The sequence below is a fragment of the Gasterosteus aculeatus genome, chromosome 18, assembly GCF_964276395.1.
Source record: "Gasterosteus aculeatus chromosome 18, fGasAcu3.hap1.1, whole genome shotgun sequence".
Taxonomy (NCBI): domain Eukaryota; kingdom Metazoa; phylum Chordata; class Actinopteri; order Perciformes; family Gasterosteidae; genus Gasterosteus; species Gasterosteus aculeatus.
In genome coordinates this window covers 5850700-5876032 of record NC_135706.1, presented here as the reverse complement: position 1 = coordinate 5876032, position 25333 = coordinate 5850700, and the positions used below count along the sequence as shown (strand labels likewise).

Sequence of the window (25333 nt, the reverse complement as noted above, 5' to 3'; positions counted from 1 at the left end):
ATCAGCCATATTTTAATGTCTCTCACACGCACACAGACACACATACACACACGACGCACACACACACAGACATCACAAGCAATCTGCTGGCTGAAATCTGCAGGGAAATGAGATTTGGACGGGTGTCACGACCAGTCGTTGGAGGATAATTGGAACGCAGTGAACTGTCACCGCCATATTAGCCTTTTGTTTACATCTAATAATATCTGCACCACATTTTAACTGACCAGTGATATTTAATTATCTTCAGAAAGATTTGATATGTTCTGAACATGAACTTAAATATGTACATAACAAATAAATAAACGTTTGAAAGGCGAAGCATGGGAGAATTAGAACAAAAACATCTTGTGATTCCATCCCGAATCCACGATAATTAATTACAGCGTGAAGCAATGGCCACCTTAATCAATCAGAGATTTAATTAGACACAGCCTTAAAACTAGGCCCTCGTTCATTTTATGGTTAATGAGATCACAGTTAATTATTCACCCGTCAACTGCTGTATAAACTGAAATAGGAAGAGCATGAACTGAGAGTCAAATGAAAGAGGATCAAAACAATCTAGAATTTGAAGTTACAGAAGCTGAAGGGAATGAAGCAAGCAGCAGGAATGCAATCAAATACAATTCAACCTCTCATGTGGTTGCGTAACCTGGTCCAACTTGCATTTGCCAAGTTTGTTTTTTTATATTGTTTTTATAATTTATAATTTTCCGCTTAATTTTAGTTCACTGTCTTGCTTTTCTCTTTTATTTTGAAATATTTTTCTAGAATCTAGAAAGGCGCTATTTAGAATAAATATGCATTGCCCACTCACTATATCTTCATATAGTGTTTGTCTGTGTGGGTGTTGTTGTGTTCAAAAATGAAGAAACGCCGGACGGACAGAGGTCATCGCTGATCAAAACGTTAAAATCAAATGTATTTAATAAAGGAGATGGCGTTGTGGTAAAAAGAACATCTCAGCTGAGGAGTCGCTGGTCTCAGCGACCAACAGGCCCCAGGTCAGTCCTTTTGACCATCCCTAGTGCCCGTCTGTCGCCTCCACCAGCGAACTCGAGAACAATGGTTCCTACAGGTATTTATACCAATGCTTAAAGGTGTGAAAGTCAGTGTCCACACCTCTGGGAGTGGTCTTCTGGTGAGTTCAATGTAACTCGGGATTTCGAATGATCCTTAGTCAATATCAGTTGTTGTGCAAGTATTACATGCATGCATTCCAGTTGATTACATTACATCAAATACAATCATAACTGCATTGGTATTATTCTATTACAGTTGCAGATTTACAGTGGTTTTACAATATTGTCATTACTTTATAGATTACACAGTTTCAGAATCATGGCTGTATTCTGGTGTCACTATATGCATTTTTATTAATTTTATGAACCGGATCTTCAATTTGTTTCTAATATCCTAGAGTGTCTTTGTCTTTTATTGGTCTTTTGTCTTGCTTTAATAGCTTAAAATGCTGACAAAGATGTCCACATTTCAATACAATCATAATATTCATATGTTGTGTCTAAAATTCATGTAGCAGTGTTTTGTTTACACTTGATTGTGGCATGTGAAAAAGTTTGGTTTCGGGCTTTGCTGTGGGCTACGTTTAAGAATTTAAGCAAGGTTAAAGTAGTGTTTTTGTGTCCGTATATCACCTTAAATCTGCTTAAATGCTTTTGAAGTTCAAGTAAAACACACAAACACACAGTCAAATTATTTAGCAGGAGATATTTTGTTTTCAATTCAGGTTGGCTCTTATCTCCTGCGTAAACGACATGAAGTGTGAAGCGTGAAGTCAGAGTACATTTCCGATTTATTTCAATCTTCTTGTGTCCCAGAGAGACGAGCTGCCAGCTTCCCCCCTCGTGCTCATGAAGGCTTTATCAAAATGTTCCACACGCATCTCTCTCTCTGAATTTGAGGGTGTCAATACATAAACATAAACCCTGATTTGGGACACGCACTGCTGTCATGACTCACAGTCTCTTCATCACACTCCGAACCACGTTTCTCACGTTTCACGTTCCACAGGACGCTTAGGTACAAATATATGCGTCTGGTACACGTTGTTGACACTACTGAAACACATGTTGCATGTTACGTCTGCATGTATAAATTAACTAAAACCTTTCAGTTTTAGAATGTATTAGAAACAACACAAACACTCCCAACAACATTATATCTGTTCTTTGAATGAGGGAACCAAAATGTGTTGCTTTTAAGGGATTGAGCTCCTGGCTTTGGTGATTTTTAGAAACATCTGTCCTTTTTTGTGTGGACAGAGTCTTTAGATTTGTTTTTTTTGTCATGATTTGTTGTTTTGTATCTGGCGGAAGCTGTTATTAAATGAAAATCACTTGTTGTTTCTTAAAACTGCACTTGCATAACTGACACTTTAAGACTCTTCAAGATCAAACACAAGCTGTGTTTAGTCTGATAATTGTTTGTGTGACTAACCAATGAACCAAGAGCCAATGTGGCAAAATAATAGTTTAATTATTTCTGCACAATATGACCGTAAACGGCATTTAAATTTTTTATCAAATATGACGTTTTCATAGATTAGAATTAGAGATCTTTACACTGAAGATTACTACCTAAAGATCTGAGGTTTACAGATCTCTTATAATAATGACAGCCCAAAATAATTGTGCTATTTATTAATTAATTAGTTCCACCATTATTTATGTGTCATGGTTAATTGTTGTTGTTTGAAGATACTTTAATTTTTTCATTAGTATAAAGTGTCATTTTATTTTAATTTGTTTTTTACTTGTAAAGCACGTTAACATATTTTTTGAAATGGTTCTATACAAATAAAGCTCCCTACTATCATTCTATTCCATCTTGCATTTCTTTCAAATCCAAATCAATGCTGATACAAAAGAACGTTTACACTTTTTTCATTTCTTTACATGAATAGCAGCCGGTAATGTTATCAGTTAGACAGGACAATGTCCTAAATATCCTTAAATATCATGTAAAAGCATCAATCAGACATCTACAGGCTGCTGTTATTCTCTTGTCCCAGCTCTGATGCAGGCTCCAGCTCTTTGCCCTCTGGCTAAATCTCAATCCACCCGCCTGCAGATAATGACAACAGCTGTCCTTGGGGCATCCGTCCAAACACCCCCCTTCCCCTCGCGCCGCCAGACGGTCAGCCGGACAGCGGGCACGTTGCGGCTGGGCAGGCGTCCATGTGATCCACTACGACTTGGGTGGATTTACAGAGGAAAGTAAGACACAACTACTACTGATTGGAAATACAGTGCTTCTCACATTACTTGGTGAACTGTTTTTTAACTTTCTTTTTACTATTTTGACAGGCTGCTCCCTTTAGGCAAGAAAAGAAGGAAGAAAAAGTGCATCTTTCCCTCGCCAGTAACGCAATGAAGTGATGAAGATGTCAGGTGTTTGCAGTATTGATCACTTCTCTACCTGCGTGCTGAAAGGCTGGGTGGATCTGCCGCTACACACATACACACACACACACACACACACACACACACACACACACACACACACACACACACACACACACACATATATAAGAGATCAATCAGCCCCACCTTGAGCTTGTATTCCTTCTCCTTGGTGACTTTGGTGAGCAGTTTGGCTTTCTGTCTGGTGAGCGCCTCGATCAGCGAGTCGCACTGGGCCACGAGGCAAGCTTCGAACTCCACGCCGTTCTCCTGAAGCAACACAAACACTCGTCAGATGGGCATGAAATCACAAAGAAGTCCTCTGAGGGATTTTGGCAAACAAAACTATTTGAGGATGTCTGAGAAGTCCCGGTCTCTTATGCAAGAGATCAATAAACCAAGACTGTGACCAAAATAGATGTGTTGCTGGTTCATTGTTTTTCATTTAGTAGCACAAAGCTGCTTTGTGTTTGTTACTGATCTGTTTGTCAAAGAAGAGCTAGTTCCAGTTGTGTTTTCATGACACAAACATTTTGTCTATAAATAGATTGCAGACAAAAACAATGTATAGTGTTAATAAAAGATAAATAAATTCTGCACCATGTTTACCATCTGCCACTCCATTCCCTCACGACACACATTGATACAGCACAAATCCTGTTCATGTCCAAATGTAAAGACCACCTGACTGTCTAGCACTGCTTATATAACTGTGGAAATGTCCCCTATATGAAGCGCCACCTGGAAATGTGTGCATGTGGATCATCCTCACATCTCAAAAATACACATGACACATATATTATTTCTGTTCCTCATGGTCACCTATTGCCTTGTCTGTTTTTAGGATCAGGCTTTTTTGGTTATTTAGTTTTGGTGCCAGGCAGGTTTTTTAGCACATTATGTATATTTGTGCTATTTTGTTGCAGATACAACCTCAGTAAAACTTTAAACTCTGCGCTTCAGTCTGTACTAATGATTCATTCTGGTATGTGTCTGCGTGCAGTCGCTGCACAATTTGGCAGTTAATACAAGAAAGATCCACGCGGTTATTTTCATCACTGAGCCCACATGATGAGGAGATAAGGTCTTGGATAGCAGTGATTTTTCAATCACGCATTCTCCACTTTGGGACCCAGTTCTGATCTATAAGAGGATGAGTGCTGGAGATATTTATTTCTAACGTCACAACCCCCATTTGTCCTCATCTTTATCCATCTTTATCGCACTCCCTCATCTCGAACAGGGAAAAGTGCTAAGAGGGTTTTTTTTGTTTAAACAAAATCATCTTCATTTTGCATTATGACTCGTAAGGCCTGTTCCCAGCGCAGTGCCTGACCAGATGTCACAGTGCATACGGTGTGTGTGTCTGTGTGGGAAATGGGTACGGGATGGGCAGATTCTGCTGCATACCAATGCTGTCTAGAGGACAACTTACACTTGTGTGTATACACATACATATAATAACACACCCACTCAACACATTTGGCTGATATGGTTTGTTTTAGTTCAGTGAGTCGGTGGATTGGCTCCAATGCTTCAGTGTGAGCCGCCCAATGTGTTTCTGTGACTGATTTATTTGGAGCTTATTTTCCATTACCAGCTGCCCCAAAAGCAAAATGTATCCAGTTTAGAGATTTAAATTATGCAAAGACCTCTACGTGTGGAGAATAAGTGATCAGGCATGGATACTAGCAATGGTTCAATCCTGTATAGTCAGTCCTTCATGGAGATCTTGAGCCTTCAAAAACAACCAAATGCAGAAATTGTGTGTGAGAAATAAACAAGACCTGTGTCCCGATTTCACCCGCACAACATCAGCACACAACGACATGCAAGGGGATGTTAATGAGGCTAATGTCGGCGTGAAGTACTCGCCCACTACACCCATTAGTAGTCGGTGCAGGCGAGTTCAAATGTTTCAACGACAAATCTGCCTTGACGTGGCATCTTCTAATCTACACTCGTAGAAATGGAATTGAGAAGCGTAAAGGAATATCTCGCACCGTGTTTAGTGCGAAGGTGTCGTGTGGTGTTACCTGTATCTGCTGCAGCATGTTCTTGAGTTGAACTAGAAACTCCTTGGCATCTTTAGCTTTGTCGGAGACTCCGTTTAGGGCCTGGGAGATCTGGCACTGCAGAAAAACACAGGAAGTACACATAACAATTATTTGACATTAAAAAATGTGTTTTTTTAACAGGCAGTTGTTATCATAATAGTTTCGAAGTATTCTGTTTACTTGAAATAGCTATTTTCTCCTAGAAACGAAGACATATTCAACAATCAAACATATGAGTGTTAAAGATTTTAGTTAATTCATTCAAATGTAGTAAGAAAAAACAAAGTAGACTGCATGCAGAACTTACTGTTATTTATACGTATTTCTTCGCCATAGACACGGCACTGCTACCAACATTTCTAATATTACATACAATGTTATCAATCCCAACATATATATGAAATATCTCCACAATTCCTACATGCACACCACCTCTAAACCAAATAACTGAGCTGTCAGATAAGACTGTAAGAATGTGTGGATAAGGTGAATAAAGGCTTTTCTCCCAGTGCAAAGTGTGGTACCACTGAAGCTTTGAGGCTTATTCTAAGACCTCGGTTATGTAATCATTTAACCCCCCTGGATGCTCAGATTATGACTGATCCCAGCTTCAAGCGAAATCCTTCGGACCCTTTCTGACAGGCCGAGACTCATTGTTTTAATAACATAAATGCGCTTTATGATAAAGAAAAGATTGTGATCCAAACTAAAGAAATCACGTCACTTGCTGTTACTATAGCAACAACATCACTTAAACATCAAGCAGAATTAAACAAGCTATCGAGAATTAATACAAAACCGATTCTAGACGTTCTCTGATGCCAGTGTACATGCAACAAAGTTATTTAAGAGTTAAGTTCCATTATAACATGTACACCAAACAGGATTATTTATTGAAATAAAAAGTACCTTAGTGTCACTGTACTTTGTTTATTGTGGCAAGCGTTATTTTTCACAGAGAATCATGTCACATTTTATCTTCAGTATAAGCAAGAACACTTTGTCAGGCGGAGCTTTAATTGAAGTAGAGAGACAATGGTTTTTGACGCTCTTTGATCCCCACTAAATTGTCTCTATTGGCTTCCTCCTAAATGGAGCTCTTTCCCCAAATATAGTATAAATTTTTTCCATTGAGTAGCATCAGGGAGTATATTCAATATGTTAAATATTCTCCCTATCACTCAGCTGTTCATACTTTATCTTCATACTTCATACTTAGCATATTGAAAATGTCAGCAAGCAGCTTATTTACAATACATCTTGGTTCTGCAAGCTACGAGCAAAGCAAACAATACTGGCTGTGCCCATCTCACTGTGGCACAAGTTAATTCACATGTTTGAGTCAATGGATCCTTCTCTGCACATTTTATGTCTCTCTTTAATTTCTAAGGAGCTACATTCCTATGTTTAGTCCCTGTGTGTGTGTGTGTGTGTTACTGGGAAATGAGAAAGACAGAACAAAGGAAGCACACACAATGTTACACACTCGCCAGGCTGTGATGAATCGCCACCACTGTCACTGCCACACCCACATTTCCCACCTGCTCCTCTTCATCTGAATGCGCACACACACACACTCACACACAGAGCCAGAAGGCGATATAAAGTGGACGGACCTCCTTTTTTGTTAAAGGAGATCTAAAAAATAAGTGTGAACATTTTGTTCTTCGGGAATAATTCAGGAAAAAACATATTCTGAAATGACATTGATTTGACAAAGGCTACTTAAAGATTCACTTAAATTGATTTTGTAGTCATTGTATATTTGGCACTCGTTTTATAATTTGGTAGATCTTCATATGTCATCAACCATTAGCTATCTATTTTATGTGCTTTGTCCGTTCCTGCACACAAATTAAGCTCTATCATTGTGTTTTTCCTGCAATTCTAACTGACTAAATAACAGAAATATTACATAATATATAATTTCATAACAATTATAAAATTAAAATTATATCAATGATTCGGAAATATGTCATACGAATTGATTGTAGCCGCTGACAGCATCATACATACTTAAAAGCCATCTGCCTCTCAAGATCCAATTCACAAAAAATATTGTTCCAATGATATTACAGGGTAAATATACTTCATCAAACTTGTGCAGCTGCTGCCCTTTTCACTACTTATTGGTGATGAATGAACTTCAACCACCACCAAAATGTCATATTCGTGCAAGTTTAGATGTCCAAAGAGGCAATATAAATGAGTCTGCACACAAATAGTTCTTCATAAACCTTGTAATAATCTGGTCACCCCTATTAATGATCATTATGCTGTTATTCCCTGTCACTATTCCCTTGGTTTGAATGCAAATCTCCCAACCTATACATGCATGCACTACATTCATAATCCCCCTCTCCACGTCGCCACAATAAGCCACTCCACCCCCACACCACTCACACAGCCACACACACACACACACACACACACACACACACACACACACACACACACACACACACACATACTCAGTGATCTTATCTCTGTCCATCCCTCTTCCACGTGCTGTCCGGAGTCAGGACGAGGGACGTGTGGAGGTCATGGTTCATGAATCAACACAACCTTTCTGTGCAGCTCTTCACTGCTCCTCACCAAGAGGCCATCTGGCCCAGCAAGCTGTCTGCACGGTGTGTGTGTGTCTGTGTGTGCATGTGTGCGTGCCAGGATGCTAACAAGGGGATGAGGGAGGTTTCTTGGCACATCCCTTCCTCTCTTGTTTGTCTGGTTCTACAGTCATTTAACTCCACTGCTGCTCATCGGGTCAAAGTTCTGCTCCCTCATTTAATATGGTGACCTTCTTTTATTCATTTGTTGATTTTTCTTTTTAACCAGTCAGTTTGCTTTCAGAGTGGTGGGGAGCTGGAGTGTTCCTAGCGTACGTTGTGTTGAAGGTAGTAATGGGATTTTGTCAGAACGGCCTCACGTGTATTTAGGGTTATGGTTAGCCCTAACCCAACAAATAAGCAGGTAAAGTCTCATGGATGTTAAAGTCTCTTTTCCAAAGGACATTAAAGATTGGCACCACAATAAATATAATGCAAACAGAAACAAAATAGCCCAGCTGTAGCACACCAGAAAAGGTAATAACAAATAATACCCAGTTAAGGTACAAGCCTGTCGTTGAAATAAAGTGTAAATATTTTCCAATTTGCATATCCCGAAATATCAAAAGGGAATTTACTGACGTATTCTATATCAAAGAACATGATAATAAAGCACAGGCATCTAACCATTGACCATTCAACAAAATCATTTATTTTAAAATGTCAAGGATGCGGGGAGGCGGGACTCAAAGGCAGAGTTTAAAGAAAAAAAATACTTTTAATAGTCAAAATGCAAAAAGCAAAAGGCCAAGGGGCAAAAACGCACACAGGAACCGGGACAAAAGGCAGGCAGGAACTAGAGACATCCAGGAGGATAGACAATGACGCAACAAGTGACAGGAGACACAGCTTAAATACACTAGGGAGGTGCAGGTGATTGGACACAGGTGGAAACAATCAGACAATCACAGGGGATGACAGGACAAGGCAGGAAGTGAAGTTACCCAGGGAGACAAGAAGCAGAAACTACAAAATAAGGCAGGAAATAAAACCACACCGTGACATAAAACAAGTGAACAAGAAGAGAAAACGTATTTCTGGATTTTAGGACTCATTCCACCACCACCTCTATATGTACATACTACTACATTATCATCATGTACTACTGCAGTTTCTCCACAACGAAAATAGGACATATCATTTGATACTTTAGAATTATCTGAAGGTAAATGCTTAATGTCCATTTGCAGATATTCCAACAGTCCTGATGTTTCTTCACCAACTCAACAAGCATGCAAAGCTGCTCTACTTACTTACAACAGCTGTCAAAATAGATTACAAAACTGACCGTGATGCTGTGAGACGTCAACGGGTTTTAACTTTAAACTCTCAAGCGGCGACTTCTCATTCATCATTTATTATTTGCAGTCAAATTATGTGAATTTTATTAGATTCTTTTGAATAGGTTGTTTTCTTATCCCTCAAACCAATGCCATGAGACTATAGATTATAGTTTACAACTACCGCTAATGGCTTGTCGTTGCCTTTGTCTTTTTTTTGTTTATGTCGATTCAGGGGTCACGTGGAAATGTTCAACATAACTTATCTTGGATTGGGTGCTGTTTACTTTAATATCACTTAATAAGACCCCTTTTTGCCAAAGCCCGAATAGTCGGTAAGAACCAAGTCCAGGGACAACCTTTGCTACAGTCACACTGCAGCGGCCTCAGCAGGCCGCAGTAAACCTGTGTAACAGTGCAGGAATGTGACACGTCTGCCCTGCAGGGAGAGGATAAGCCACTGAACATATTTGAAACAAAAGACAACCACAAAAACACAAAGAAAAGGAAATTGAAAGTGCACAACAGCAAGAGATGATAAGAAAGGGAATTCATCTCAGCGAGGATCTTCGCCCCGGCAGGACAGAACTGTTCATTTAGAAATCCAATTTCTATCCTGCTTTGGTTTCTTTTGTTCCTCTACCCTTGACCTTTTTCATCTTTCACTACTCCTCTGAGCGGGAGTGTCATTTTTTCTGTTTCCCCGCCGTCAGCACCCTTCATGTCCTCTTCTCAGAGACAAGTGCTCTTATCTCATTATCTCATTAAGGAGCGGCAGAGGACCATTTATTCAGTCCGTGACATTCAGAGAGACCAGTGTCTTTAGCAGAGGCACAGCCTTGTTGGTTCACTGATGCATTCAGCAAAACACCAAGCTCACTGCAGCACGGTACAGCAAAATGGATATGGGAGGTTACAATGAAACGGGAGGAGGGTTTTGAACAGGCTAATGTCACTTCTGGATCAAGTCAGTGCAGATATTGAAGCCACCAGATGTCTGGGCCGGAAATTCAGAATCAGTTTTCAAATAAACGTTGTTAAAACATCATGTTTACATCGGAAAAAAATTATATAATTTCATAAAAAAAGGAAAGTCTGCTCTAATGTGATTTCCGGGATCCCTTTCGTAGCATGTGCTGAATAAAGTCATCTTTTTAATGTCCAGTTCAAGCTCAGTCACCTTTGGGAACTCTGCTCATGTTGTGGAGACACGCGGCTGCAGTGAGTAATCTCAAAGAGGAGATGGGGGGTCGCTGACAAACAGGAGAACAATAGGCAGCGTTTATGTGTGGAATAGGGGATGGTGCTGCTGACCTTGTCTGAATTACACCCAAGGGACATGGAGAGGACGCGGCAGGGGAGGGGCTGAATCCCATCATTTACCTCTACTCACCCTTTTATTTATTCTCATTTGCATTCTTAAGTCTATACGTACTCCTCTGTTTTTGTTTACCCCCCCTCAGCCCCTCTCCTTGCTCTTTCTCACTAGAACTCCACTTGGCTCTGATATTATTTTTACATTTTTAAACCCGACCATCTCTCAAAGAGGTACTGGTGATGAATACGATTCTAATTTTGTGAATCAATAGAGCACAAATTCCCTATTCTCGATCCCATATAAAGCTCTGCACCACGGCACACTGTCTAATTTGTGATGAAGAAAAATAAGCCCAGAATCTTCTCCCAAAAGAAACAAGGACTTCCTTGAGCAGAATTAAAACGCTAATAGGTTCCTTCAGGACCCATTGCCAGACAAAAATAATAACCCACATGAAGATACAAAGAGCATAATTGGCAGATTGTAGAGAGCTGGTTCCTGATCATCACAGGAAATGAAGCTGCCTTCACTATCTTCACTCTAAGTATCCGATCAATCATTTAACACTACTTCCAAAAATTCAGCGTTCGCTGGTAATGACATAAAGCTGCCAGAATCTAAGATTGTGAAACACTGTTTTCACTGACACAGGAATGTACATCTCACTCTTTGAAACAAAGAGAGATTGTATCCGTGTTCATAAATTGTTGCTTGGAATTTGAAAGAAACGTTTGGTCATGAAGAAAATCAACGTAATAATAAATATCCTAATTTCCCTCCCTCGGTCTAGCAGCGAGCTGTGTTACAGTATTAGCGCCTCACATCTGGTGGAGGTCAAACCCGATCGCCCTGTCTCTTCATCCTGTCATCCACGATCATCCAGCCAGCCAATCCTGCGTTGCTCTGTTACACAGCCATTTTAAGGCTGATATAATATATACAGTAGGCTACTATCCTAACCAAAACAAGAATATTCCTAAGTAATAAGCATATTTGTATATTGCTATGCGGTATTTAAAAAACATCTAGTGTAATTCACTCTGATTTAATAAATAATAATTCACAGGAAAACAAAACTAAATAATGCTAAGAATGGCTTGCATAAAAGCCACAAGGGTACGGCATTGCCAGCAGCTATTTTTGACTGTATTTGGAGTTTGTTGAGCTAAATGCTAACGTCAGCATGCTAACCTGATTGCAATATGTAATGGGAAAATGATATGTGACCCTTTTAAATGCTTCATTTGTATAACCAGTTTATTAGTTGCAAGTGGTTAGATCACAAAGGCCCTGACATAAGAACTGATGTCTCCCACTTGGATTAGATGTTTCCAGCGTCATAGCTGTAGAGATTGAACAAAGTGTTTGTTATGTCTATGACCACCTTTGTTTAAGCATGTTGGGAGAGCAAGGACACGGTCAAAGAGCTGACGTGTCTTACATGGATAAGATGTTCCCAGTACCCTGGCTGTAGATACTCAACAAGATGGTCAAAGGTTTCTGTTGACGCCACCGATATCTAAACTTAGGTATAAGAACTGCCTCGAGGTGTTGGGAAAAAAAAGGAGGTTCTTGACAGTCTACTGACCACGTAGCTGTTGTGACCCTTTTTCCCTTGCAAGAAAATAAACGGAGAAAAGACATACTTGACTCAGAGCCTTTGTTTCTTACTTAACGATTGTCTGTGCAAAATCTTCCACCACAAATAACAATATTGAAGCGCTGATGTTTGGCAATTAGCATGATAGCATTTGCACAACTAGCGTGACTAACAAACCAAACCAACCAGACCAAAGTGTTTTTGCAAATGTTGCAAACCTAAACCGAAAATCTGGAGCAGAAGTTATATTCTCCATACACAGCAAAACACCTTGATTGGCTACTACGTGTGCTATATGGAACATTTTAACCATCATTAACCATATATGTAAACCCTAAATATTTATAGGATATGGTTCATTGCTCTGACTTGTTTGGTGCAGCTGTGTAAAAGCCTGCTTTACTTCCACCAATCAGCATCTTTTACATGCTGATAAACTTTTGAACTGTGTAGCTGTATGTCATGAGCTAAAACATTACTAATACATCACTATTCAATGTCAAACTCAAGTTCAACTTTTTCACGTTCTTTTATTTATCAATTTATCAAAAGAGAGAGAAAAAGCAACATCAAATGCCTGCACTTTTTCTTCCTTCTCACGATGATTCTTTTCACAGTTTGCCACCCAACTGGAACAAAACACTGTCACATCCTTTGCAGAGAAAAGCTTCCTCCCTTGTCACCTCAGAGAAAAACTGTGCATGGATCAGTGGCTACAGCCAGAACTGTCTGAACGAGCTGCAGGAGAAGGCATCGTTTTATCACCCTGACTTCCTGTCCTCGTGGGTGCAAGCTTCTGAGAAGAAAATGCAGACGCAACAAAAGGGCTGCAGTGCAAAGAAGAACAGCCCCTCTCATCAATAATGAATCAGGCCATCTTCCATATACATAATTAAAGACGGTAGGTAAATTGACATGGGCTTAATTGTCATAAAACAAGTGCATATCAGGTTTGTTGAAGATGATTATGGGAGACGGATTTCATAAAGCTTGTTGTTACTGTTGCACTACAGCAAATGTTACAGACTCAAGCAAATGCACAGTAGTTGGCATACTCACACAATAATCTACAAGCATGTAATCTGATGTTTTCTTTGAATTAGCAGCTTCTTGTAACTATGGTAACAAAACTGATTGTTCAACTATAAGATACCCACAGACTCTCTCCTCAGAGGTCTGGCATCGTCACTCATTTTGCTACCAGAAATAGATACAAACATGTTCTCTCTCTCTCTCTCTCTCTCTCTCTCTCTCTCTCTCTCTCTCTCCTCACTAACACACACCATCCTGGGTTACCCACAGCAACACACACATTATTTCTGCTGTGTTACAGCCAGAAGAGAGGAAGTGCAAAGTGCGCATTAACCTACATTCAACGGACAAGTCCAGCAGCACAGCCTTGAGTTACAGGGCGCCTGTGTCTGTGTGTGTCTGTGTAGGTGTGTTTGTGTGTGTGTGTCGTATGTATAGCGCAATCACAACATTGTGAGGAGCATATTAAAGGTGCAGAGCTGCCATGCCATTTATTTTCAGGTTAAGGCTTCAATTTAAGAGTTTAGGTAAGAAGAGTTCTTAACATATTCACAATTGCTCCGCAACAAAGCTTGGACTTGCAATGCCCATCATTCCCTACATTCTTCTTCCATCTGCAAACATGGCACGTACGTATGTTCACAATGCAACTTGAGATTTGGGTTTGTAAAGCAGTAGTATTGTAGCCTCAAGCTGAGCTGAGACGAGCGGTCTACAGAGGTCGGCTAACTTCCTTCTCACTCCAAAACTTTTCACACTGAATAAATCACCAGGTTCAAACAGGGTGACTCTGAAAAAAGATAATGTGAAAAAAATAGGCGGCACAGGGCTACATAGTGGTTTGTGTTTGTGCTGCTGGCCTGAGGTAACAGGCCAGTGAGGCTGACCCGTCACGGTCGGCGTGCTGCCATCTAGAATGAGGTTAGCCAGACACAGCCAGTCGGCCCAGTTCAGTGCGCCCCATTAATTGCCTCAGTAACTCAGTCTCCAGCATATGAAAGCACAATATTTTAGCGGATAAAATTGTAGTTATTTCTTGTAACGTCGCCTGTGACACAAGGAAATATTAGATATTACATACTCCTGGTTTTAATGACAAAATCAGAACAGTGGTTTCATCTTGTACTCTTATCGAGACATTATATGAGGCGGAGAGTTGTTTTTTTAATATCTTTAAAACTGAATCTTGTTCAGACATGAACTGACAATAATATGCTGTATGTGTAGGAAATCAGAGCTGATGAAGATGGTTGTTACTGTGGCATTAGTCACTTTCTGTCCTGTAGTCTGAGTGGAACCAGAAGCTGCTTCCCTTCTTTTAAATCACAATCTTACTCATGCCAATATAGTCTGGTGTCAAAGGAACCAGACTCTTGAAAGCTTAAATATGCTCGGAACAATATAGCTTGCAAAATATTTTACTTAAATGTAGATTTTAAACTTCCTGTTTCGTAAGCATTTAAGAAAATAGTTGCTTTCATGGTGCTTTTATCAGTGAACTACTTCTGAAAGGCATATGTGAAAAGCCCCATGTGACACAGGATCACCATCTGCGCCATCGTTGCGGTTGTTGTTGATGTATTCATTGCTCAGCTTGACCTAAGGTCACATTTAGTTTTTCACTTGATGAAAGTGTTCTGTGACTTCCACCATGCGGATTATCTAATTCACGCGAGGCCTCCAGCTACGGGAGTCCGTCTGTTTTATGATAGAATATTCATCATTATATTTGAATATTTGTTTATTACTATCCAAATACATATTCAAATTTCAAATATGCTTTGACAGCCTAGCCTTCCAGCGTTATTGCGTTGTGTTGTGCGCATTTACATAAATGTGTTATAGAAATATTCAATACTTCATAGCAGTATCCACATACATACATGAGCAGAAATCAACCACAAATCACAGGCAACAGGCTGCAGGCCGCTCAGACAGTAACATGCTCGTCAAAATGTTCTGTCAGAGTCCCTGCGGACGAGAAAACAAGCGAGAGACCATGTTTACTGCCGTTATTAAATGATTTAACAAGAGGAGAAGTGACAAATCGAGCGAGGGAGATGCATATTAAGGCAACCAGTGAGTGTAAACAATTAATATCTAATAGCACGAAATATTTCAGTGCCACTATGGAAACTATGCAATTTTTTTTTGTGCTTGAATATTCAACTTCTTTCCTCACGATTGAGGAAAGAATTGTTTCACAAATCAGTGAATCTGGAGCGTGTTCCCCAGGATAAACAATAGTTGGTACGAACCAGCCTTCCACACCAACTGTGTTGATAGTGACTCATGCTACAATACCAGAACAGATCCAAATCATCTGCCCACTGTCCATCTGTGTTTCTCTCTTTCTCTCTGCACATTTGGTGGATGCCCCAATTTTTTAATGATCAGTTACATTCTGTAGGATCTTTTGTGGTAATTCTCCCCATGATTTAGTCCTCCATCTTTATTGGACATCTGTCATGAACGCGTAGGAGCTAAACTTTCTGACTACTTGCCAATACATTTTACCAATATCCTCAATATTTTAAGCAAAATGAATTTGCTGGACAAAACTTGCAGTCGTGCGCTCGACTTGCAGTGTAAGATGCAAGAAGTATGCAAAAAAAATCGCGAGAATCAATTACGATCAGCAGCTGTCCACCCGGCCGGTCTATTTGTCACCTGAAATATATAAATTACTTCTCGAACATGGAAAATTATTTTGGTAGTAGGAAGCTTCTTTCAAAGAAGCCATTGTATTTTTGCTATTTAAAAAACCCTCAGAATAATGATGGTGAGTGTAAGAAAAACTGCATTTATTCATCAGGTTTGGTTAAAGACTGATCTGTGAAATTACAGAAAATAACAAAGAAACGGTGCTACCTTCTTTTGCAAATCACAATTTGAGCTGAATGATCCCATATAGGAAAGATGAAAACTAAATCTAAATGTGAACTCATGTTGTCGTGGGAACGTGAGGACCGACTACAACAGCATTGTTTTGCCGTCTAAAGCACCAGACAAGAGAGGTTTAGGTTTAGAAATGTACAAATCCCAGAACAACAACATGAAAATAAATCAGGTGGGAGGTGTGAGGCGAGATATGTCTCTAAGTGGCCTCCTGTCGGAGCAGCTCACAACACCGGGGGAGCAATTAGACTTCAGTGCTGGATAAAGATCTCTGTTCATTCCTAACAAAGTAATACTCGTCCAATCTTTAAGGGGCCACAAATGTGTTCTTCAGAGATTGAAAGTTATCTGAGGAAAGAGGATCTATTCTGAGAAAGGCAGATGTGTGGAGTCTTGTTTGGTTTAACCAGCCAAGTCGTTGGGCAGCAACAGAGCGAATGGGTTTGTTCTTTTTCAGCAGGATGTGGAAGGTGTTTATGAGAGAGATGTAGAATAAATTGCTAGTTGTACACAGTGGAGAAATGTAGCAATTATTGTGGACTTCTGCTTGATTTATGTTGAGTGGCAAAGGGGTATTTTCCCAATGCAAATTGTGTTACGTTTTTCTTCACACAATATATGAAGGATTGTGTTGATGGTGATGAGCGTACAAAGCAGACAGCTGTGATATGATCTGAGGTTCACGTGCGATGGCAGTTGCACATCGCTCTATGGTTGAGGTTTGAGAAACATCGTGGTTTATTTAAATGTCGATGAAGGCAACGTGCTGTGGCTTGTGATTGGGGGAACATTTGACAATTTAAATCAAACAAGAACACAATATTTCCCCACTCTCAAAAGAGATTTTTTAATGGCTAAACATACCATTTGAAAAAGGCTGCTCTCACAGAGAGGGACGTTTCAGGGGATGTTCTGACACAACAGGATTTAGGATTGCGGGAAGCGCTAATTGCTGAGCTCCTTTCATGACAAATTCACAGGCACAAAACCTGAATCCTCAGTTACTGATCTCAAATGGCACCTCCACCAAAAGCCACGTTTCAAATTTAAAATGATCTGAAGGTGACAGTGCAAAAACTGAAGCAGCAGAAGAAGCAGCAACTCTGGGGTTGCTGGGGTTTTTAATATTTAAATCAGAGCGGTGCCAGAGCCAGCTGCTCTTTACTGGACTGAGCTGCCACACACATAGAAACACACTAAAATACACGTGTGTTTGCATGTATGTGTGTTTGCATGTATGTGTGCTTTAAATAGACAGTGTGTTTTCTGCTTGACTGATCATAGGGAACTGGATCGGTGCTTTTTCCTCTGCATTCCCTCAGCGAAAGTTCATCTGCATGCTTATGCCTTCCGAATGAGCGTGTGCACTGATGATGGTGCGTGTGAGTGTGCGTGTTTGTGTGTGTGTGGGGGCGTTTTTGAGTCCTTCTGAGTGCGTAAGAGTGGGAACGTCAACCCCGGGCTGCTCCATGATGTAATAGTGGTTGATTTTCAACAAATATGATGATGATCCAACTGTCTTTCCTAGATATCTCTCTCTGCATTAGAGAAGGTTTTGTAACGCATTAAACACACACACACAGAAAACGCTGTAAAAGACAGCATACATTCCTTATCATTAGCGATGTAACAACTCACTCCAAGAATACACGGAACGTAGATTGATGCACGTTAAGTGGAACCATAGCTCACAAGCGCAAGCAACGACTGGACACAACAGGGAAGCCCCCCGAATCCAGCTCCTGCTGCTCAGATGCTGTCCAGGTGCAGACCAAGAGGAACAAAGACAACCAGTCATCGTCCTCCCTCAACGCAAAGGACACCATATTATCCGAGCAGCGGCCGTTCCTTATTCATACACAGCTCATTACTTAGCGACGCCCTCCCACTCCAGCACACTGATGGGATTTTCACGGTCCATTTATGGGACAGGGAGAGGTGAAGAAGGAGGATGGGCGGGGGATAGGGGTTGTTAATTAATGGAAGGTAAATAAGAAACATGCACGACGGGCTAAAGGGAGGCAGACGTATAGAAGGTGAATGAGTCAGAGAAGAGAAGAAGGCGAAAAGAGGACGTAACATGTGACAGATGAATGGCTGCAGGCTTCCAATCACACAGACAGAGAGATTAGTCCCGATGACCCACTTTGCAGGAGACAGACAAAAAATGGCTTTTGATTTACACTTATGAAGTGTGGGTGTGATGATGTTACGCAATTAAATCTGAGGGTTTTACGCAATTAAATCTGGGGTTTGAATTTTAAAAGTTTTAAAATTCCAACCGCAAAATCAGATTCCAGAGAAGAGAGAAGAGAAGTGAGTTGACCCCAACCACACGCACACTTAAATTGATGAAAGATTCATAAAAAAAATGGACTAAATGATCAATCACTTTAATCATCCTTTGATGAGACAGGCGGGTGATTTTTGGCAGGCAGACGGGAGAACGGAGAGAGGACGAGCTTGGGTGGCATCGGGTTTGTCTAGTTTTGTTCCAGCGGACTGTACGGTGAATGATTTTTGTGTTTGTTTTGGAGTCATCAATGTAGCTGTGCTTGAAATGAATGTAAGTGAGTGCAACATTAATTCAACTCCAATGTCATTACTGCTAACCATCAGATTTCCATAAACCTTTAACAAAACATAATGTTGTAGATATCAGACTTTTGTCACAGACCAAGCACATTTAAGACGCAAGGGTTTACCACCCCAATTTCTGTCCATCTGCACACCAAAATATCTGTTTGGCAAAAGCCATTTGTGGAAAAGTGACCCTTTCGAATGATCATAGTACAGTATGTACAAGGCCAGGCCATTTTATTTGTACAGCACATTTCAACAACAAGGCAATTCAAGGGGCTTCACATTAGACTATTAAACACCTCAGAGATTTACAAAAAGTTAATAACATACAATATAAAAGAAAATGGGATGCACTTTCCAGTTTTCCCAAATCACGCAGCTCAAGTGGTTTTCCCCCTGAACATATTTTTATCTGCGCACAACTTCATGGGAAAATACCAATCTTAACTGTGCAAATGAATCAGGGCCAGACTTTAGTTAAATAGATAGTGAGGGAAGAATCTCTAAGATCTTTTACATAACTAAATGTATGAGTCACCAAAACAACACAATAAAAATATAGTTTCTTGTTCTCTAAGTATTAGCAGCAAATTGAATTAAAGCAATTAGAAGTAATAATTATGAAAAATGGCTACCTTCAGAGTTGGTTAACAATGTTTATAAACTCTTATTATCTTATACTGATTGTATCAACAAACAATAGCGATTAAGGTTGAGTATAACTCGATTTAAACATTTGCAGCTTTCAAAGTTAGTTTTTTTCATAGTTTTTTTTATCCCTGGTTTGATCTTGCCTGAGGAAACTCTGCTTCCCACTCGACAATGACTACTGACATGTCACACACACACACACACATACCCACACACATGCAGGCATGGTACATGTGAACCAGTAGTGCGCGAAATAGCAACACGACGCTGACATAATCAAAGAATGACTCATATTGCACAAACACACACACACCAGGGTTTTACGCCTACAGTAATTATTTCATCTGTGGCACAGTCAGGGCTCTCTGATTTACGATGTGCTCCATTTAAACTCAACACAGCACTGCAATTGTTTATTTTCTGCTTTTACTCCTTTGCTTTGACAATTTTTTTTAGATGATTTACCGTAGTTAGCACCATTATACAACCAACACACATGCAAAGGCCTGTGAGAGGATGACGGCTGCAATACATGATGATAATAACATGGCAACAGTGAAAACTGAAGACTTTGAATGACACAACATGTCCCTAACGGTGTGTGTGTGTGTGTGTGTGTGTGTGTGTGTGTGTGTGTGTGTGTGTGTGTGTGTGTGTGTGTGTGTGTGTGTGTGTGTGTGTGTGTGTGTGTGTGTGTCTAGCCCAAGTGTGTGGGGGAGAGAGAGAGAGGGAGGGAGAGACACTGTGTGCAACTGTGTGTGATACCCCTGGAGCTTTGGGTTTGGGCTTCAGCCAATTGCTAATTCTACCAATACAAATGTGGCGTTAAAAGCCATTTAGGCCTGTGGGCTGATAGTGTTCATGAGAACGATTGGAGGGGGGTCTGCTCACCTTGTGTTGTTTCCACATCATGGGCAGCGTTTTCACGTCGTGTTTGGCGTGTTTCCCCTCCTCCAAACACTTCATGCACACCGGAGCCTTGCAGCTGTAACAGTACATGCTGAAGTTTTCCGCTTCGTGGTCCACGCAGGTCGCCGGTTTCCGCGCGGTGGCGGGCGGCAGCTGACCGCCTCCGCCGCTCGCCGCACCGCCTGGGGCCGCCGCCGCCGCTCGGTTCGGCGCTTGCGGCGGCGGCACCAGGCGGTGCTTGGCGAGCGGACCGCGGGACGGGTGGCACCGCTGCTGACAGGCGTTACAGTAGTACACGTCACACTGCTCGCACATCACCGTCGCGTCCACCGGGTTGCGGTCGCACAGCTGGCACTTCACCGCCGTGGAAGGGGAGGACGCGGGGGCGGAGGCGCGGCGGTTCTGCTGGTACCGCGTCACGATGGACTCGAGCAGCCGGTTCCGAGGGAAACCCCGCAGCCCCCGCTCGTCCAGGGAGACGCTGCGGTGGCACAGCGGGCAGGTGAGGGAGCAGTGTCGGTGGTGGTTGGCCGGTGGAAACACCCGCACCCCGTTGGGAGACTTGAGCTGGCACGGCGTGTAGGAGCCGTATCCGCTGTCCGTCTCGCTGTACAGACTCATCTTGTCCATGTCCAGGTAGTCGTAGTCAGAGCTGCCCGAGGCTCGGCTCTGCACCGGGGTCTCCCCCTCCGGGGTCTGGACGGTGATGATCCGCACGCAGGCCAGGCAGACATTGTGGGAGCACGGCAGGAGGATGGGGTCCTTGAAGAGAGAACCGCAAACGGGGCATTTTAACTCTTCCTCCATCGCTCCCGTCTGTTTCGGTCGACCGGGGAGAGGGAGGGGGGAGAGAAGCAGCTTCAATGGAAACACTCCAGCACCGACTGACACGGACAGCTCCCCGAGCGGCTCTGCGCGTGCGCAAAGGGGGCGGGGATTGTGGTTGATTGATCGAGGTAATTTAAAGGCTCTGGAACACCACGGATTTTAGGATTATCGTGGGTATTAAGTATTTTGTCCAACACATTTTACTGTTGTATTTTTGTGAACTATATTAGTACTATTGTAATTGTCTAGATTTATTTATCTCAATGCCTGAAGTGCCTGAAGTGCTGTACGATTTAAATATAAACTCGAATAGTTGAATACAATCATTATTTGTCTTGTTAGTTTAAAAAAAATGGGCCATGAGCTAAAATACCTTAGATGGCTCATTCATCTACAACAATCGATTAGGGCTACAATTTATAATATTTAAAAATATATAATAATAATAATAAAAATAAAACGTTTTTGAGTTATTGTAGCCATAGTCACTTGTACAGAGTAAAAGTGGTAAAGTTACCACTATGAAAAAGTGAGATTCAAATAAGGTACTTTAGAAAAAAGAAGTTAAATCAGAGACAGGTTTATAGTGACCGAACTATAGCACACAACAAAAGATTAAGAAAAATAAGAAAAACATGAATTGATGACCATTAACTAATGAATGTTAGGACCCCTGTTCCTGACAGAGGAGACAGATGCTCAGACCGGATGGTGAAATCAGCTCTCTTCGACCCTGTGACCTTTTGTGTTGTGTGATGATGGCTTTCTCTGTAACTAAATGTTTAATTAGAGCAGCCGTGACTGAAGTCCCTCAGGGCGCTGCATTAATGCCACCCACTGGGACAGGTCTTGCGTGTTAGCATCCCATTGCCTGGGATTTAGATCTGTTCCGGGGAGAAATAAAAATTCACTTTTGAAAGAATATTGTCCAGTCTATTTGCCTAATTTAACATAATCTAAGACTCTCTTTTCCGGAATAGAATTGTGTTTCTTCTTTTTTTTAAGTCATTTTGAGGGCACGCAGATCATCTTGACTTAATTTGTGAATATTTTCCTGATCCTAAAATTCTTTGTAAATTTTTTTAAATGTTTGTACACCATCCAAAATCAGATCGCTAATCATGGGAAATTTCAAATAAATCCCTGGATTAGCATTGCACAAGAGTAAAAACGGGAAATTTGAGATGATTTTGTCTTTCATTCCGGTGAGGAAACTGACCTTACGTTTGACCTCTGGCTACAGAACTTAAAATAATAAATAATAATAAATAAAATTCCACATGGATAACAAGGTTGGACCTTCAAATTCCCATGTCAGTTATTTCTTGAAGCTAACGTTGTTCAACAGTTGTGTTTGGACCATAAGCTCCTGAAATGAACAGATTTACTGTATATTGAGTCTGACTGCGTGAAGATGGCTCTTTAACATTGTCGTCGTGGCGCAGGGGTTAGAGAAGGCGTGCTGGGAAACACAAGGTTGGTGTAATGCAAGTCGCTTTGGATAAAAGCGTCTGCTAAATGACATGTAATGTAACATAACAAATGTTTATTGAATTGTTCACAGCACTAATAGAAAGCCATAATAAAACAGTGGTGCTGTCTGATTTTCAACATGTGGATTTTCTGCCATTTCCATCACAATGAGAAGTGTTTTCTTGATAAATAAGATTCCATGCTTTTCTTGTGTTCAGAATTCATCAGATGAACCAGGAGAGCAGAGCAAAAAACACTTTGGACAACATGTTCTTGAGTCAAATGCAAAAGCCATCAATCAGCTGTTGATTAGATGTTCACTTGGTTGCCGTCGGGTGGCAGCATCGGTTGGGACGCGGTGATGCTGTCCGGCCGTTCACCAGGCTCATTGGAGGACTCTGGATGACCTGTGGAGAAAGGTTCTAGCATTCCCTGCAGCACTTCTGCCACCATGTAAGTCAAAAGATTCCCCCCTAACCATGTTATGGGATTAAAGCTCTAAACGGGCGAGTGGTACTGTCACTAAGTGAGAGAGGACGACGATTCACTTCACAGACGTCTTTGAGAGGCGAGATGGGTTGTAGACGAGAGGTCTGACGAGGTCACAGCAGTCTCAGGAGAAGAGGTTTGCACAACAGGTTGCATCTTGTCTGGACGTCATTAAATGCTGTCAATACATTTTGCTGCAATGCTAATGAATGTACTTGATGTTTGCAGCTTCTCGTTTTGAGTAGATCAGTACTTAGTTACTTCAGATTTAAGCAAGATGAGGCTTGAAGTAAATACATAAACACTTATACATTGTCTTTTATCCTAGTAAAAGAAGAATGAAGACGATGAGATGAACACTCCAAAGAAAGCCTTTTCACTAGAGCTTTTGCTGATGAAGAATCCAAACAAGTGTCTATTCATCACGTGAAACATTCCCTGTATATTCAGATTTTTCCCTGAATGAATTTCTCTCCAATAATCCCAACAGCATGATGCATCTTCTCTGAGGATAAGCTCATAACTTCTCCTGACCCGAGGCTTTCCTCGAGCTCGCAATCACATCAGAGATTATAATGAGATGAGCTGTGAAGCAGAGAGAACAATCATGTCCTGAACAGAGTCTAAAAATATCTGAGTCTGCCAGCCTGCCGCTGCTGGGAAACATTTTGATTAGAGGGAGAACACTTTTTTTTTTTCATGTTACAACAACACAAACCAAATTGTTTTACCTGGTTTCACTGAAGGAACAACTGCAAGGCAGATTTGTCAAATGATTGAATTTAGAAGCAAAACAGGGTGTTGAATGCACAGATTATTTTACAAACACACATGTCACAAAGGGGAAACATATGGATTGTACGATGTTTCCATGGACATTAAGCTCAACATTATACCTCTGTAAACAGTCACATAAACATCATCATGTTCTGAGTCGTTTACAGTGAGAAATAGATTTTTTAATATTTGTTCAACGTCTTCATAACATCTAAACTACCTAAGCCGAGCTGCCACAAGAGGGCACAAATAAACAAGGATCAAGATTTTTTTTTTAATCTTTTGGTATCTCAATTTACTTATTTTGTAATGTCACTGAAAATACAATGTGCTGAAATGAAGTCTCTCCATCCACTAAAGATTTGAGGATTTTAGTTTAAACACAAACGTCCTTGCTGTCCTCCACTAAGTTTAAAGGTTAAAGGTTTTGGTGTATCAATTCAAATAAACCTGTGGTGACTGGTCTACCGAATATGTAGAGGATTAGATCAATCAGATCCTTTTGTCACCTTAATTTCTTATTCATCAGTTCTCAAATTGTCCAAGGCCTCAGTGACTGTGCAGCGCTATCAGAGGGCAATGATGAAGGTAAGACATGTGGAGACATTTGGATTCAGAGTACTTTGCACATTCAGGGACAGCACAGGTGGGAATAGTAACATCATTTGTGGAACATGGATGGTATTATTTATTCTACCTGTGCTTTTCGTGCTATGACAACTCAGAGCGTCTGTTGTAAAAAGGTCTTTCAAGCTGATTCATTTGGGATGGAAAAGAAAAGGAAATCTTTGGTGCAGAAAGAAAAAATGGGAATCTTTTTCAAGCCAACATGTAAGCCAGCTCCCAGCTGCCTGCCGATGCAGCAGAAGAGTCCTGTTTCTGTTACAATGAAACAATGGGAGCTTTGGGGGAAGAAACCTGCTGTCTGTGTAAGTTATGTTTTGTTGAGTGAAATAATACCCCTCCAGTTACTGCTCGTCTGCCCGTATATGTCCTAAGAGTTTGCTGTGGCTCATCAGAAAAAGACGGGCAGCTAGAGACTTTTGAATAATGGGAGTATCAGTCGACTCTCTTTAGGTGTTCCATTCCACAAATTTAAGCATTTAACATATTTGCACACAATGCACACACGTAGACTGTATTTATCTAATTTTGTGGTGATTAGTGGCCCCAGATATTTATTTTTAACTTCTCTTTTTGAGAATTGTGTTTTGGTCCATTACATTTAATCAAACTAAAGAAATATTTCAATTCCAGTTATAAAGCAACAAATTAGGAAAAAACAAAGGGGTAAATACTTTTGTGGGGAACTAAACAGGAATGCAGCCGTTGAGGCACAAAATTCTCCTCAGTAAATATCTGCATTGTTGTTCAATGCAACATCTGGAAATAAATGAAAACATAAGA

The 25333-nt window shown here is 40.8% G+C and overlaps 1 protein-coding gene across 4 annotated transcripts in view; it reads right to left on the bottom strand.

Moving 5' to 3' along the window:
* Positions 1-22496, bottom strand: part of trim67 (tripartite motif containing 67) — a 37329-nt gene extending 14833 nt beyond the window's left edge. For all 4 annotated transcript variants that reach the window (XR_013453334.1, XR_013453335.1, XM_078093027.1 and 1 more), the window contains exons 1-3: positions 20342-22496; positions 5462-5557; positions 3573-3695 (exon numbers count right to left, since the gene is read on the bottom strand). Coding sequence is in view for 2 of the 4 variants with exons in the window: in XM_078093027.1 (XP_077949153.1) it covers positions 3573-3695; positions 5462-5557; positions 20342-21166 (1044 nt within the window). In the remaining 2 variants the exon portion in view is untranslated. The remainder of the gene's footprint in view (positions 1-3572; positions 3696-5461; positions 5558-20341) is intronic.
* Positions 22497-25333: the final 2837 nt, after the last annotated feature.